Consider the following 12,709-nt stretch of genomic DNA (forward strand, 5'->3'; position numbering starts at 1 on the left):
AAAAGGTAGTTCCTCTAAAAAACAAATAGAAGAGCATTAGTTGTATTTAATAAGTGTAAGAACCCAGATATTTTTGCAAGACAGATGTACCTTTCTATCTTAAAAAAAATATAACCCAATTATGTTTTATGGCACTCATTCACAATTTGCTGTACCTACACCGTTGTTTCCGGATTTAATCTTTATTTTCGAATTTATTTTCAAATCTTTATATTTCAAATTTAAAATTTGAAAATGTGAATTTCACATATTTGCATTCATGTTTTCATATTCATGTTTCGCACGCACTTTGTCCGGATATAAGTAAGAATAGAGCAGGATGGCCCTGTTTACTGTAGCACCTACAAAACCACTCCTTTCTAATACAGTGCTACTCTGGTTTCACGCCCATAAAATTTTGCAGGACTTTGTAGGATTGTAATAGAACCTTGCCATTTCCTGTACTGTGTTTACAGAGTCACGGAACAAGAATCCATGTCCTCACCACAACAGTGAGGCTGACACACATTTGAGAGAATGCCAAGATTCATCCTCCAAAAAAGCCCTGTGAAGTTCAAGATCAGTTCATAAGAAGATAAGAACAGACTTTAAAAGGTCATGTCTAAGTATTTTCTTCTTCCACTTCTGCTAAGGCTGAGTCTGCTTTCAGCGAGCTGTCATGCAGCTTTGGATTGAGGAAGGGAATGAGCGGGTAGGAATACATCCATTTCTCATCTGGCAGTGGGCCGGCAGACTCTGTAGTGCACGTTTCACTCACATTTCCCCTGTAAGGAATATGGCCTGAACACCCTCACGTCTGCTGTCGTGAGAACCAAAGGTGCATGGGGCATACAGCAGGAAAGGTGCCCAGATTTAACCTCACCTTGAGTCCCGCTGCTTAGATACCGCCTCAGCATGCCTCTTCCATGCAGAGCTACTAAGGCCCTTCCCCAGACATCCCACCCACCCTCAGTATTCTTATTTTCACCCTGAAGAGCTGTGACTAGCAGTCCTGCAGGTGAAGAACAAGCCACCTTGTAAACGTTATCTCGCAAAGTTTAGGCCTCCTCTTAACCCACAGCTCGTCAAAACTGCTTCTGTGCAATGTATTTCATATTACCAACTGGAATAAAAATGCAGTTGGGATGCACTGCATTACCACATATCATATGTAAAATTATAGGCAAATAAAAGAAAGGAACTACAGAGAACTAAAAATAGTAGCTATAAATGCTTTTTATTTGAAAACCGTATAAACCACATCTCAGTCCCTTCTGTGAAGTTAAATGATAAAGCCCACGGCAAGCTGAGCAGGCTGTTGAAAAGGACTAGGTCAAACACAGATGCATTTCCAACACTGATATAAAGTAGGATGGGAAGCCAACAGGGCAGATACACCAACATACACATCAGGGGGAGACACGGTGGCAGATACCCTGTTAGGGACAGCGGTAGCAGGAAGCCTTTTCTCTCCAGTTGTTCCAACTACAGATAAGGAGTGTGATAAGGACAGCTATAGATTAGGTGAGGTAACATCCCCTGAGTACTACAGCATCTTTATTTCTAGATAACTTGATGGTTTTTTTTAGCCAGAGCATCATTCAGAAGGCAGATGGTTTGTAGTGGCACAGAAAGCAATCCCCTCACAGCTTCATCAGCAGCTACTATGTAGAAGGCCTCACCTTCATTTGCAATGAGGTCATTCAGAAGGAAGGAGACAGTATAAATGAGAACTTCCCCCAAAAGCAATCAATTATACATTACCGTAGAAACTATTTGGTTATTTGCTGAAAACATGAACATGCTTCCTTTGTCCTGATGTATATTTTTCCTTAAATTTCGGAGTATTTATGCATCAGCAGGACCATTACCCTGTGAAAAGGCCCATTTCTCTGACATGAGCTTGCAAATGATGCCTTGTATGATACCAACCAGAATGCTTTCCTGGCTGGCTGGCTGCTAGAGAGCTAGCATTATTTGCAAGCAATGTTCTTTTAAGACCAGCTGACTCTTGAATAAAAAAGACTTTTCTGATTGTTAGGCTATAGAGAAATAAATAGCCTGTTTATAAAGAAGTCAAAATGTGGTGTTTGATTAATGATAGGGTGGTCAAGTGACACTTAACAGGCTCTGATAATAATATTCAGACCCTTTTAGTTTTTTCTATGACAAATTAAAATCATGCTACTACAAGGCTGTGTACGTCACGTGTGTTTTTACCCCTTCACCTCTGCATTCACTCTTACCAACTACCTAATTTGGTTTTTGGCCTTTGTACACCCCAGGAAACTATTAACCCATAGAACACCCCTTTTCAAACATATTATTTCCTAATTAAACATAGAATTCATTATCTTTGCCTTTATAGCCTTGACTAATGACAACAAGTTGACCTTTATGTCTCTTCCATTGCCAACACCAGGAACTGTGTTTTGGGCACTGCTTTGTTTATTCCATTAAAACTTCTCCATCTGAACGATGCCTCCAAGCTTTGCCTCTCATAGCTTGGGGAAAGGGACTGGCTGCCTTCACAGCAGCATTCCTGACTTCTCATTGCCTGGATTTGCAAACAGCCCTCCAAGTCCTGCAAACACAAGAGTTTGGGTTGAACAAAGAATAGACTGAAGAAAGATGCCTCTCATCTCATCATTTGGCTTCCCATTTACTTCCTCAGCTCCCAGTGGTGTGAGCCAAAAGCTCCCTGACATACAATAAGCAAGCAGGGCTTAGGAAGCATAAATGGCAAAACAGAAAATATTCCCTGAACACCATGGAAGAACTGTACCTCCTATGTGACAGGTTTGAAATAAAAGAAATGCAACCATTCTCCCACAGATGAGTTGAAATATAAAGAACTAGGACTTTGAGCATTTCCATTTAACAACTCACAAATTAGGGAATTCTTTACCTCAACTGACAGCATGCTTACAATGACAGGACTAATTTACTCCATTTCAATTACTTATTTATGTTAGAAACTAAGGCTTGGACTCTCCACCCCACTCCCCTCTGCACAAAGACTGCGTGTCCTGCCCCGTGGTTCTGGTGTCAAGCCCTGCTCCCCGGTTTGGTCACACACTTTCCTGCTTCATCCGAGCCTACTGCAGCCCAGTGACTGCCCTGGCCCTGGCCCCAGCCCCAGCACAGCAGCCCATTTTCTGCCTGCTTCCTGATTTCCCCCAGAATTGCCCCATGATCACTGCAATTAGACAAATAAAGGAATTTCCAGTTTAGAAAAATTAATTATCTCTGAGGTAAGTCTTGTCAAATGCTTCTTCCTCCTGACGTATCTAATGGAAAATTCCAGGAAATCATCTGTTAAAACTGAGGAAAGTCCGAGCGGCCGTTTGCTCTGGCTGGAGACACAGATATTGCAAGACAGTCCTGGAAAACACTGCAAGGATGTTGCTCCAAGTTTTCAGAACACTATTTTTTCCCAGATTTTAGTTCAGGATATGCAGTTTTCCTGCCTCTCCGAAACATGGCGTCTCAGCAGTTCCTGGCTCTGTGGAAGGAGGATGAGACGGGTGCCCCGGGCCAAGAGACAGAGCTCCTCCACTCCTCCACGCACCGTTCTGCATTGCCTGGCCTCCAGGCAAGGTGTTCCCTGCCCACACCACTGCGAGCCCGAGCCCACAGGGCCCAACGTGGTATGTGTGGTCTCAAGACATCAGTGCTGCTTCCCAAATTTAAAAGCAGAGAATAGGAGGAGAAAAAAAGCAAAAGGACAGTGGTAAGCACTACAGTTGTCTCCCAGACTGTGCCACGTTTATTTGCCCTGCATGTTTTTCAAAGCAGAACCCTTCTGCTACTCTATGCCTGTAAAACCTCTTGGCTGGGGCTCTCCACATCACAGTTGCAGGATACCAATATAGTATTACCCATCCTTTTCTCTAGCAATAACACTCATCAGAGAAGTGTTTCTTTCACATGTGTAAAACAGATTTCCAAAACAAATTATCCAAACACAGACTGCTATTCTTATTTTAACACTGTACAGATGAAGAAAAGCCTTCTAATGTAATATAGTACAATCATACTACTATGCCTTTAGAAATATCTATTAAAAACTGTCAGAAATAACTGCTAGAAATATTCACACACATACCAGCAGTCCTGTCACTGGGCACATATCTTATGTTTTCTGTAGACTAACCCTTTGCTCACAGTTTTTCTGCTCACCTTCTCTCATGAACCTCACTGTTGTTTCCCCACGTCATCTCCTTCTCCAGATAATCGCAGTCACCTCTCACCTTCCTCCTCCTCCTACTTTTACATCCTCTTCAGGGTCATTCCTTCTCCTTCTGGCTCACCTTCTCGCCGCCGGTCTTGTGCTGGTGGTTGCTCTGAGGAGAACTCCCTTTGCTGAAGCTTCCTGTTGCTATGTGACCTCCGTGCTGGTGCTCTGCTCTGCCGTGCTGTGCCGTGCTGTGCCATGCCGTGCTGTGCCGTGCTGTGCTGCGCCCTGCCATGCTGTGCTGCTTGGCCCTGCATGCCCCGCTCAGCCCCAGGCACCCAGCTTGCCTCCTGCCCTCTCCAGGTCTCAGCTTTGGGAAGCTGAATTACTGAACGTGCGTAATTTTGAAAGGTGCAAGGCAGTTCATATAAAATCCAAAGATGTGCTTGTAAAGCGTTTAAGCCACCGCAGGAATAAAGCCACTTCTCAGCCTGTGAACAAAGCTCTTTTAAGAGAGTTTATTGTGCCTAACTGCTTGTAATGCTTTGTTTTGTAAATTCAAGTTTAAAAAAAATCTATTATGTGAAACTGTAACACCCTCCTCATCACACAAGCTTTGAATTATGTGCTGAAAGCTCCAATTGCAACCACTTGAGCGACAGGATGGGCTAACTACAAAGTGAGCTGGCAGCAGTGAGAGGACTATTTCGGTCGCTGGGTGCAAGTTACGTTAGCAGAGGGGCTGTCCGAGAGCGTACCCAGCGAGGCAGAGCTCTGCCCATGGCCTGGTTCCCACTGCAGGTTTACCCGAGGGGTTTGCGGGCGCCCCAGCAGCGCTGCACTCCCCTCCTGGTCTGCACCTGGTGATCCTACTTACTGCTGCCTATTCCCCTAGAAACCTACTGCAGCGCCGAGGATAAAAACATGTCGTGAGAGAAAAGTGCATTCAAATAATGCAATTGCTCACACCCACACCCAAAAAAGGAAAACATTTATAAACAATTCTGCTTTTATTTATGTAGTTTCGATGGTTCTGCTCTGTCAGACTCCATCTGTGCTCTCCCCGAGACAGTCCTTCTTACGCTGCACTTAGGATCTGCCTGTAATTTTTTGGAGATTAAGGAAGTATAACTTCATTCATAGGCTGAGCAGAGGGCAAATAAGAAGAAATGTCACTCATCCAAGATGACACATTTCGCTAACACACTGTAACACCGGATATCAGAAAGGGGAAAAAATGCAGAAGAAGTCAACAGTGACACAAAAGACCCCATGCTTATGCTATAACGCCGTGAGGTACTGCTGTATTAGGTAATGTTACCTGCTCGAGCTTAGTTGTGGGCAATGAGGCTAGCGTGTAGAAGAGGGGCAGAACAGCTAAACCTTTTTCCCGGAACGTCCAAGGAAGAATAGCATTGCATCCCACATGAATCAGTCTGGTCCTGTGCAGAGGAGGGTTTTGATCCAAGTTCTTATTCTTGTACACGACATGCATTTTATGTGGAGTGCAGTGCTTCTACCCACTCTTCAAACACCGTTTCTACTGATTTGCTTTGCTGTTATGTAGGAAATGGTGTCTAGAGTGCAGGGTGTTTCCTGCAGATTAATGGCTGGATGGGAGTAAATGCTGGTCCGTAAGTAAGGTGAAGGATATTAACTCGAAACAGTCAATAAATCCTTAGGAAATGCCCTGACCTCTGTTGGTTATTGCTATTAAAAACAGAAAAGAAAAAAAAAAATCCCATGCATTTTTTCTGTATGACATAGATACCACTGGTATGTGTAGAATATATATTAGCAAATCCTTTGGCTCCCTCTTTGTACTGTAGTCATCGCAATTTTCTATTTTGAGGGAAAGATGTGCGTATGTGCTGGGAGGACGGGGGGAAGGAAATGATTATTTCTTTGAAAGCTGCAGTGAGAAACAAGGTTCAGTTTTTCATTTTCTAAAATGTTTTCACTTCCCTGTAGCATCAGTTTCTTAATTCTTCTTGTTGTTTAAAACTTTAGACTCCGGTCCTCTGAGCCATCTACTTCATCCCTTCCCTTGGGTAAGTCCTATTACTTTTATCTCAGAGGACTCACCGGAATACAACTTTATGGTATTTGTGTGATGCAGACATGTGCAGAGGAGGAAATGAGAGCAGAAATGCGTAATCAGCATTTGAAAAGTATGGTTCTGGGCTCCTAACCAGGAAGCAGCTCAGAACGTATGTGGTAATGGACAAAGTGGGCAAAACTCAACCTATGCTAGCAGAGAGCTTTAAAAAAGAGAAGAGCCTAAAAGGAAGGTAGTTATGTCTACTTATTACCTACAGCTTTTACTGGCATCTTTGCCTTACAAACTTTTGTCCCCGGTGCATTTTGTTTCAGTATACCCTCCTCCTATCAATATCCTTTATGGACGCTGTATTGACACGCTTTTAAGAACCTCTCAGAAAAGACTTCGGCTTATGTGAGGTCTACTAAGACTACAGCACCCTGCATCCCTCTTCCTCACAAGACATCACTGCATAAACTCTTCCAAGGAGTACTTGTGGGGTGACATCACTCTGTTGCCCATAAATCTAAAGAGAACATTTGGAAAAATTAAACGGTGGAGACTCTAAGCAATACAAATTAATGAAACAATGCAGAGGAATCTTTTAACAAATGCCTTCCTGCCACACAGCCCAGAAATACTTTAAAAATAATGCTATCATATTTCCATCAGAGTCAGCAGTAGTATATGTAATGATCTTCAGATAAATTCCTCTGCCTCCTGCATGACCACTGCCTGAGGTAACTGAGAGGATGATGAAGGCACTGCATAGTCCGGCCTCAATTTAGGTACTGGTGATGCACATTGGAAAATATCTTCTCTTTAAAAGCTTTAATAGCAACATTTTAGATTCAAGCTAAATGACAGGTCTGTTTTAGTATAGCAACTTTATTTACAGAGCCGTGGAGAACTGAAAGATTTAACAGGCATGGTCCTGTCATTTATCACCTATCAAAGGTGGGCCTAAATTGCAACATATGACATGTTTTCTGTCCTTTCTTTAATCCTCTCCTCTGCCCTCTCAGCCCTGTTCACAAATGTTCAGTAGTCCACTGACAGCAAAACTTGCTGTTCTACATGGTCCTTCATGGACTACGTGGTCCATATATTCCCAGGGACTTGTAAACCACAGGCTGAAAATTAATAACACCTCGCTCTGTAGAGGACTTGCCTGAGACAAGACCTCCTCTGCTTCACAATTCATCGTGGTTTCCTTAAACAGTTGCTATCGTATGTGATGAAGCTCCGTTAACACAGAAGTTGATGCCCATCAGCCCTGCCACTGCCTTGTTAATATCCACGTAATTCTCTTCCTCCCCTTTGCAGAAGGCCACTGTTTTTGCCATGCCTTGTACACCCAGACAAGCAGTTCAAGTAATGCACTAGGTTACATTCTCTGTTCAAACCTACGCTCTCTGTTTTTGCACAAGTGACCCTTTCTGACACTGTAACTCCGTTTATGAGTTTCTCCAGGAAGGCTAGGAAAGTGCTGGGAGATAACAGATATCTAGTGACAGTTTTACCTCGTACCGGTTGCCTAGCCCGTCCTGCTACCAAGACCACTGATCTCATCACGCCCGAGATGTTTTTAGGAGCCAACCTGCCTGCCTCCAGGGGTTCCAGAACACTGCTCTGTGAGCCCCTGAAGGAAGAGCTTTACTAATGCAGACCAAACAGCTCTCAGCTTCCAAGTCCTGAGCAGCAACCTGCTCCTCAGATACATTTCTCTGTATTGTGAATCTTTTGAGAAGGATTTAATTTCACTGAGCAGCCATTTTACGGTGACTTGTGCAGCTTAGCAGCTCACCTTTCGTAGGCACTACCTGCAGAATTGACTTTCCTCCTCCTTTATTTAAGAATCTTTATTTATTTATTCATCTAATTTCCATGTATTATATAGCATGTGTGACTTCCTGAGCAGACCAGCTCCTCCTCCTCTGGGTCATCTTGATCAGAGCCATCTACGCTATAGGCCTTGTTTTCCTGAGACTTCTGGCCTGTACTCCTAACTTCCTCTAGTAAGATACTATCCTCATCATCATCCAGCGTATAAAGGTCTATGTTTTGAATATTGGATGAATTTTTAAGATTTTGAATATTCTCCTGAGACCATCAAAGACTCACCACCTGTGATCTCAAGCCTGCCTGGTAGTACTTCTTTCTTGGTTCTTATTAATTTGAATATCTCTCTCAGCTTGAATATCTGAAGATAACTGTGCAATTTCAAAGTTCCCAACAGACTGGTTTATTTCCATTTTCCCTGTTGAGTTTTCTGCAATGTTTTTGATGGTTTCCCCACTCACAGTGCCCTACTGTCTCTGCCTTTTCACTGGCCAGGATATCTTCTACTATCAAGGGTATCTTAAGTACCTTCCTAGCCTATCCAAGGCAGAATTTTTCAGGACTGATTTAACTGCCTGCAGATATTCCTCAGCACTTTGCCCTAGGCTGGTCCCAAAAACTTGTGGCTCACCATCTTTCCACAGTTCAGTTTTATCAGATGACTTTCTGTCATCTTCTGTTAATATTTTAATATTAATTAATATTAATTAATATTTTATATTTAATTAATATCGCAGGGGAGGTTTAGGCTAGACATCAGGAAGAGGTTCTTCACCAAGAGGGTGGTCGCACACTGGAACAGGCTCCCCACTGAAGTAGTCACTGCACCAAGCCTGTCTCAATTTAAGAAGAGATTGGACTGTGCACTTAGTCACATGGTCTAAATTTTTGGGTGGACCTGTGCGGTGCCAGGAGTTACGGGTTCCTTCCAACTCGGGATATTCTATGATTCTATGATTTTCATTTGCCTTCAGTGCTCATGCAACTATGAAGCAACAGAAGATTTGCTGAAAACCATCACTGAAACAAACAGTAAGTGACTTTTCAGGGAAGAATCAATCTTGATAGTGTCGATTCTAGGTGGAATATCTTAGTACGATTTTCTGCTTAACTGGAACATTGTAATGCACATATAGGTTTTGTAGTAGAAGCTTGTGAAGAGCTACAATCACACACTACTTAGTTTCTAGCTCTGCATCTGTACTTACTCCTGACAAACTCTCCTGCAAGCTACCAGCAGTCTGGCTATGACAGCCACCAGTCAATACACAGGCACACAGATTTCCTGCCCTCATAACACAACCATTTGATTTCCGGAAGCATGTAGACAACATGAGAGGATTTCATGCATGTGAAGTACATGATAGACACAGAACAGCTAGCCCCTGAGCTCCCCTAATGCCTTCTGAAGATCTTTAAAAAGAGAATCTGTATGTGACAGAGTCACCTGGATGTAGGGGAACACTGCTTATCAACTCCAAACTTCACTAGCTCATAGCAAAAAAAATGAATAATATAAAAGCAAAACTAAACTTCATAGGGAGACATTATACAATAAAGAACTAAAGATTTTTGCTCTGTATAATATTACTTTGCATAAATACTTTGCAGAAGCATTTATTTCAGAAGAGGCATGGGTTTCATGAAAGGTACAACAAAAAATCTAATCTTAACTTACATACCCTATCATTAAAAAAACATTTTGTGAATTAGATGAGAACTGGGCAGACAGACAAGTACAGAATCATATGGCTAACTAAATGCATAATTTATTATTTAGCAGAGCTTCTGTAATACAATTCTGTACATTGACTTATTTATGAAGCGCAGTAAGAAAGGCACCGAGTTAGCGTATGAACAAAATAAGGCTCTGTATTCAGCTAATATTCGGGCTAATATTGAAACCAACAAATACGAGCCGAAAAGATGCCATCATGTTCTATCCACACCTTGGGAAATATTACCGTAAATACGTCAAAACAAATGGAGGAAGGTGCGTATACTGACTGTGAAAGATGACACCCAGCTTCTGGTCTCTCAAGCAACCGGAGAGCTTGCGCACTGTAGGCAGCAGCAGTGAGAGCTCCGCTTTGCAAGAGACTCCTCCTCCTCCTGAGCACTCATGGCCAACCATTCACACCACCACCAAGCTGGGCACTGACAGAGACACGGGTTGGCACCGCCGACGCTAAGCTACAATAACCCTTTAAATCAAGATTTGTCCCAGACACCAGGAAGGCGACTCAGAAAGCAAGATCCTGTTCTCCACACTTGTCTGGTCTTCAGGCCCTGTTGGCAGTGCCTGTGGTGATGTCCATTAGCGCCAGCTCTAGCAGTAGTTTCTCTGACACCAAACCTTTTGCAGACTCATGGCAGGCAACAGGGACACACTGAATAACGGGGCTGAAAAATACCCTTTCTCTTCTTTAAATCAGAGTCAGAGTGTTGGTACAGTATCAGTGACTCTCCTGGAGAGCAGTTCTCTGGCTTCCCACTGTCTGGAGTTGAATTTCTAATCCTGTAACTGAAGTACCTAAGATTGCATTGCACAGTTCACTGAAATGCAGAGTAATGCCCACGGGCTATACTTTTCTCTCTAACTCAGAAATGGAAATTAGTCCCTGTTACTGAGGCTGCCGTCATCTTGCAGTTCTTCATATAAAGTACAGGAATCTTTTTGGGCCTTCACATGCCACTTCACATCCAGTTAATGATGTTTTAAGTTAGTGCAAATATATACTAAGTTATAGTGTACTATACAGTACTCCCTGTATAGGGGAGTATTGTATTCTGGTTTGCTTAACTTTAGGCAGAATGAATCTTTAAAGTGAAGATGCAGACAAAGAAACCTGAAGTGTCACTGATCAGCATACAGCAAAATAAATTAATCTCTCTATTACTCATTTCACACACTAAACTGTAAAAATTTTGGCTTTTTTTTTCATTTTCTACTTTTCAAGTTAGCAGCTTTCCTTCATTTCTTAAACCTCACTCTTCCAAGAGGTGATAATGGAAGTTTGCTTGAGTACACTGGAATTTAAAAACTAAAGATCAGAAATGTGTTAAACAATGAAAACTTTTGGGGTGAGTGGAGGGAAACATGCAGCAGGCATTTCATCAGCTCCAAGGAGCAGTGATATGCAGCATCAATGGATTCCTAAATATTCAGACACTGAGGAAAACTGGGGGCAAAGAAGCTACTGCGGCTCTCTGCTGTTCTGTGGCCTGAAAAGAACAGCCTTTATGACTTGCTCTGCTTTGGCGAAGTTCCCGTATTCCCAGCAAAACAACTGCCTAGCAACCCAGAATTTCCCACAACATTTCCTCACACACACTGTAAGCCCAGAAGAAAATATAGCACCTAATATTCTCTCCGGATAATCCCCTTATTTGAGAGCTATGTTTAGTTCTCTGTACGCATTTGAGGTCTAAGTAACGGGGCAATTGCTGTTGTGACAGGCGTTGCAGGCAGAGTCAAACCAGCCCTGTCTGTGCTGCAAGCTGTGCAGTAACTCTGCACCTGAACAGGTTATCTGTGTATCAGACAGACAGCAAACTTGCTGCTTCCCTCCACCATATTTCCCCAAACAAAGGCAGGAAGCCATGACTGTTAGCAAAAAGGTACAGATATCCTTCCTATTGAAAGCCCTTTCTCTGAGCAGTAAGAGAGGTCCGTAGCTTACACTCCACAACAGTTGGGAGAGTCTGTCTGAAGGCATAAATAATTCAGTAATTTAAAAAAAACATGCTGCTTTGAGCACGTGGAATTGTTTTTCCAGTTTCTGCCTTTAAGGAACATTTACAATCACACACTAGAGTAACTAACGGCTACGTTTTCTTATCCACCATCCCACCTGCAGCAGCATCTTGCAAGTGAACATCTGAGCCACCTTCCTCACAGTTTCAGCACCAGTAAGTTCAAGAGTTGCCTTGAACCTTGTGCAGCTGTCTCTGAACAACATGCTGATAGGACTGCTGACTCCCCAAATTTACCCACGTTATACAGAATCATGAACCTTCTCATCCCTCCAACAGATACCACGCTCTGAGAAGCACTGTAAGCAAGCTGCAGTCGGCATAAATAGGACAGCACTCTTCATCATATGCACAGAAATTAAGGCAGCAACTTACTTGCCGTCTTCATAACTTCCTCAGGAACCCTGTCTTTTCAAATGAGTGCAGCAGGAAATTGTGGTAATTACGGGTAAGCAACGCGTCTGCAGCTCAAACCACCGGCTGCAAAGTGCAAAGGCAGCCAGCGCTGGATTGGTGAGCTACAGCTGACAGCCGCCTCCCCTTCTTCTCGCACTTCACTTGTACATCTTAAACAGACACCATGTGGAGAGAAGTTGCTTTAACAAAGATCCACGTGAAATATGTCTGCGAAAGGCTTTATTACTCCATGCTCGGAACAGTGATAATGCTCTGAGACCCACAGATGAAAAGCATCCTGGATGTCTTATCATTTATTATTGATTTTATCTGGAGACGTGTTCCTTGTCTTTATTAAAGGCTATATCGACCCTTTACTGCCTCATGGTCATACAGGGATGAAGGTGAACAGATTCAGAGAAGCAGGCTGAGGCAGAAGGCTGCCCGCAGTGAACCACGACCCAGCTCCTACCTTCTTGCAACGAAGTTTTGTGGCAGGGAGACTGCTAGCTGAAACC

The 12,709-nt window shown here is 43.0% G+C and overlaps 1 protein-coding gene across 1 annotated transcript in view; it reads right to left on the reverse strand.

Moving 5' to 3' along the window:
- The window catches only part of CEP85L (centrosomal protein 85 like), a 148,633-nt gene extending 136,403 nt beyond the window's left edge, over positions 1 to 12,230 (reverse strand). Inside the window, exon 1 of the mRNA XM_040554288.1 lies at positions 12,171 to 12,230. Coding sequence (XP_040410222.1) covers positions 12,171 to 12,183 — 13 coding nt within the window. The 5' untranslated portion in view covers positions 12,184 to 12,230. The remainder of the gene's footprint in view (positions 1 to 12,170) is intronic.
- Positions 12,231 to 12,709: the final 479 nt, after the last annotated feature.

The sequence above is a fragment of the Cygnus olor genome, chromosome 3 (assembly GCF_009769625.2).
Source record: "Cygnus olor isolate bCygOlo1 chromosome 3, bCygOlo1.pri.v2, whole genome shotgun sequence".
Taxonomy (NCBI): Eukaryota; Metazoa; Chordata; class Aves; order Anseriformes; family Anatidae; genus Cygnus; species Cygnus olor.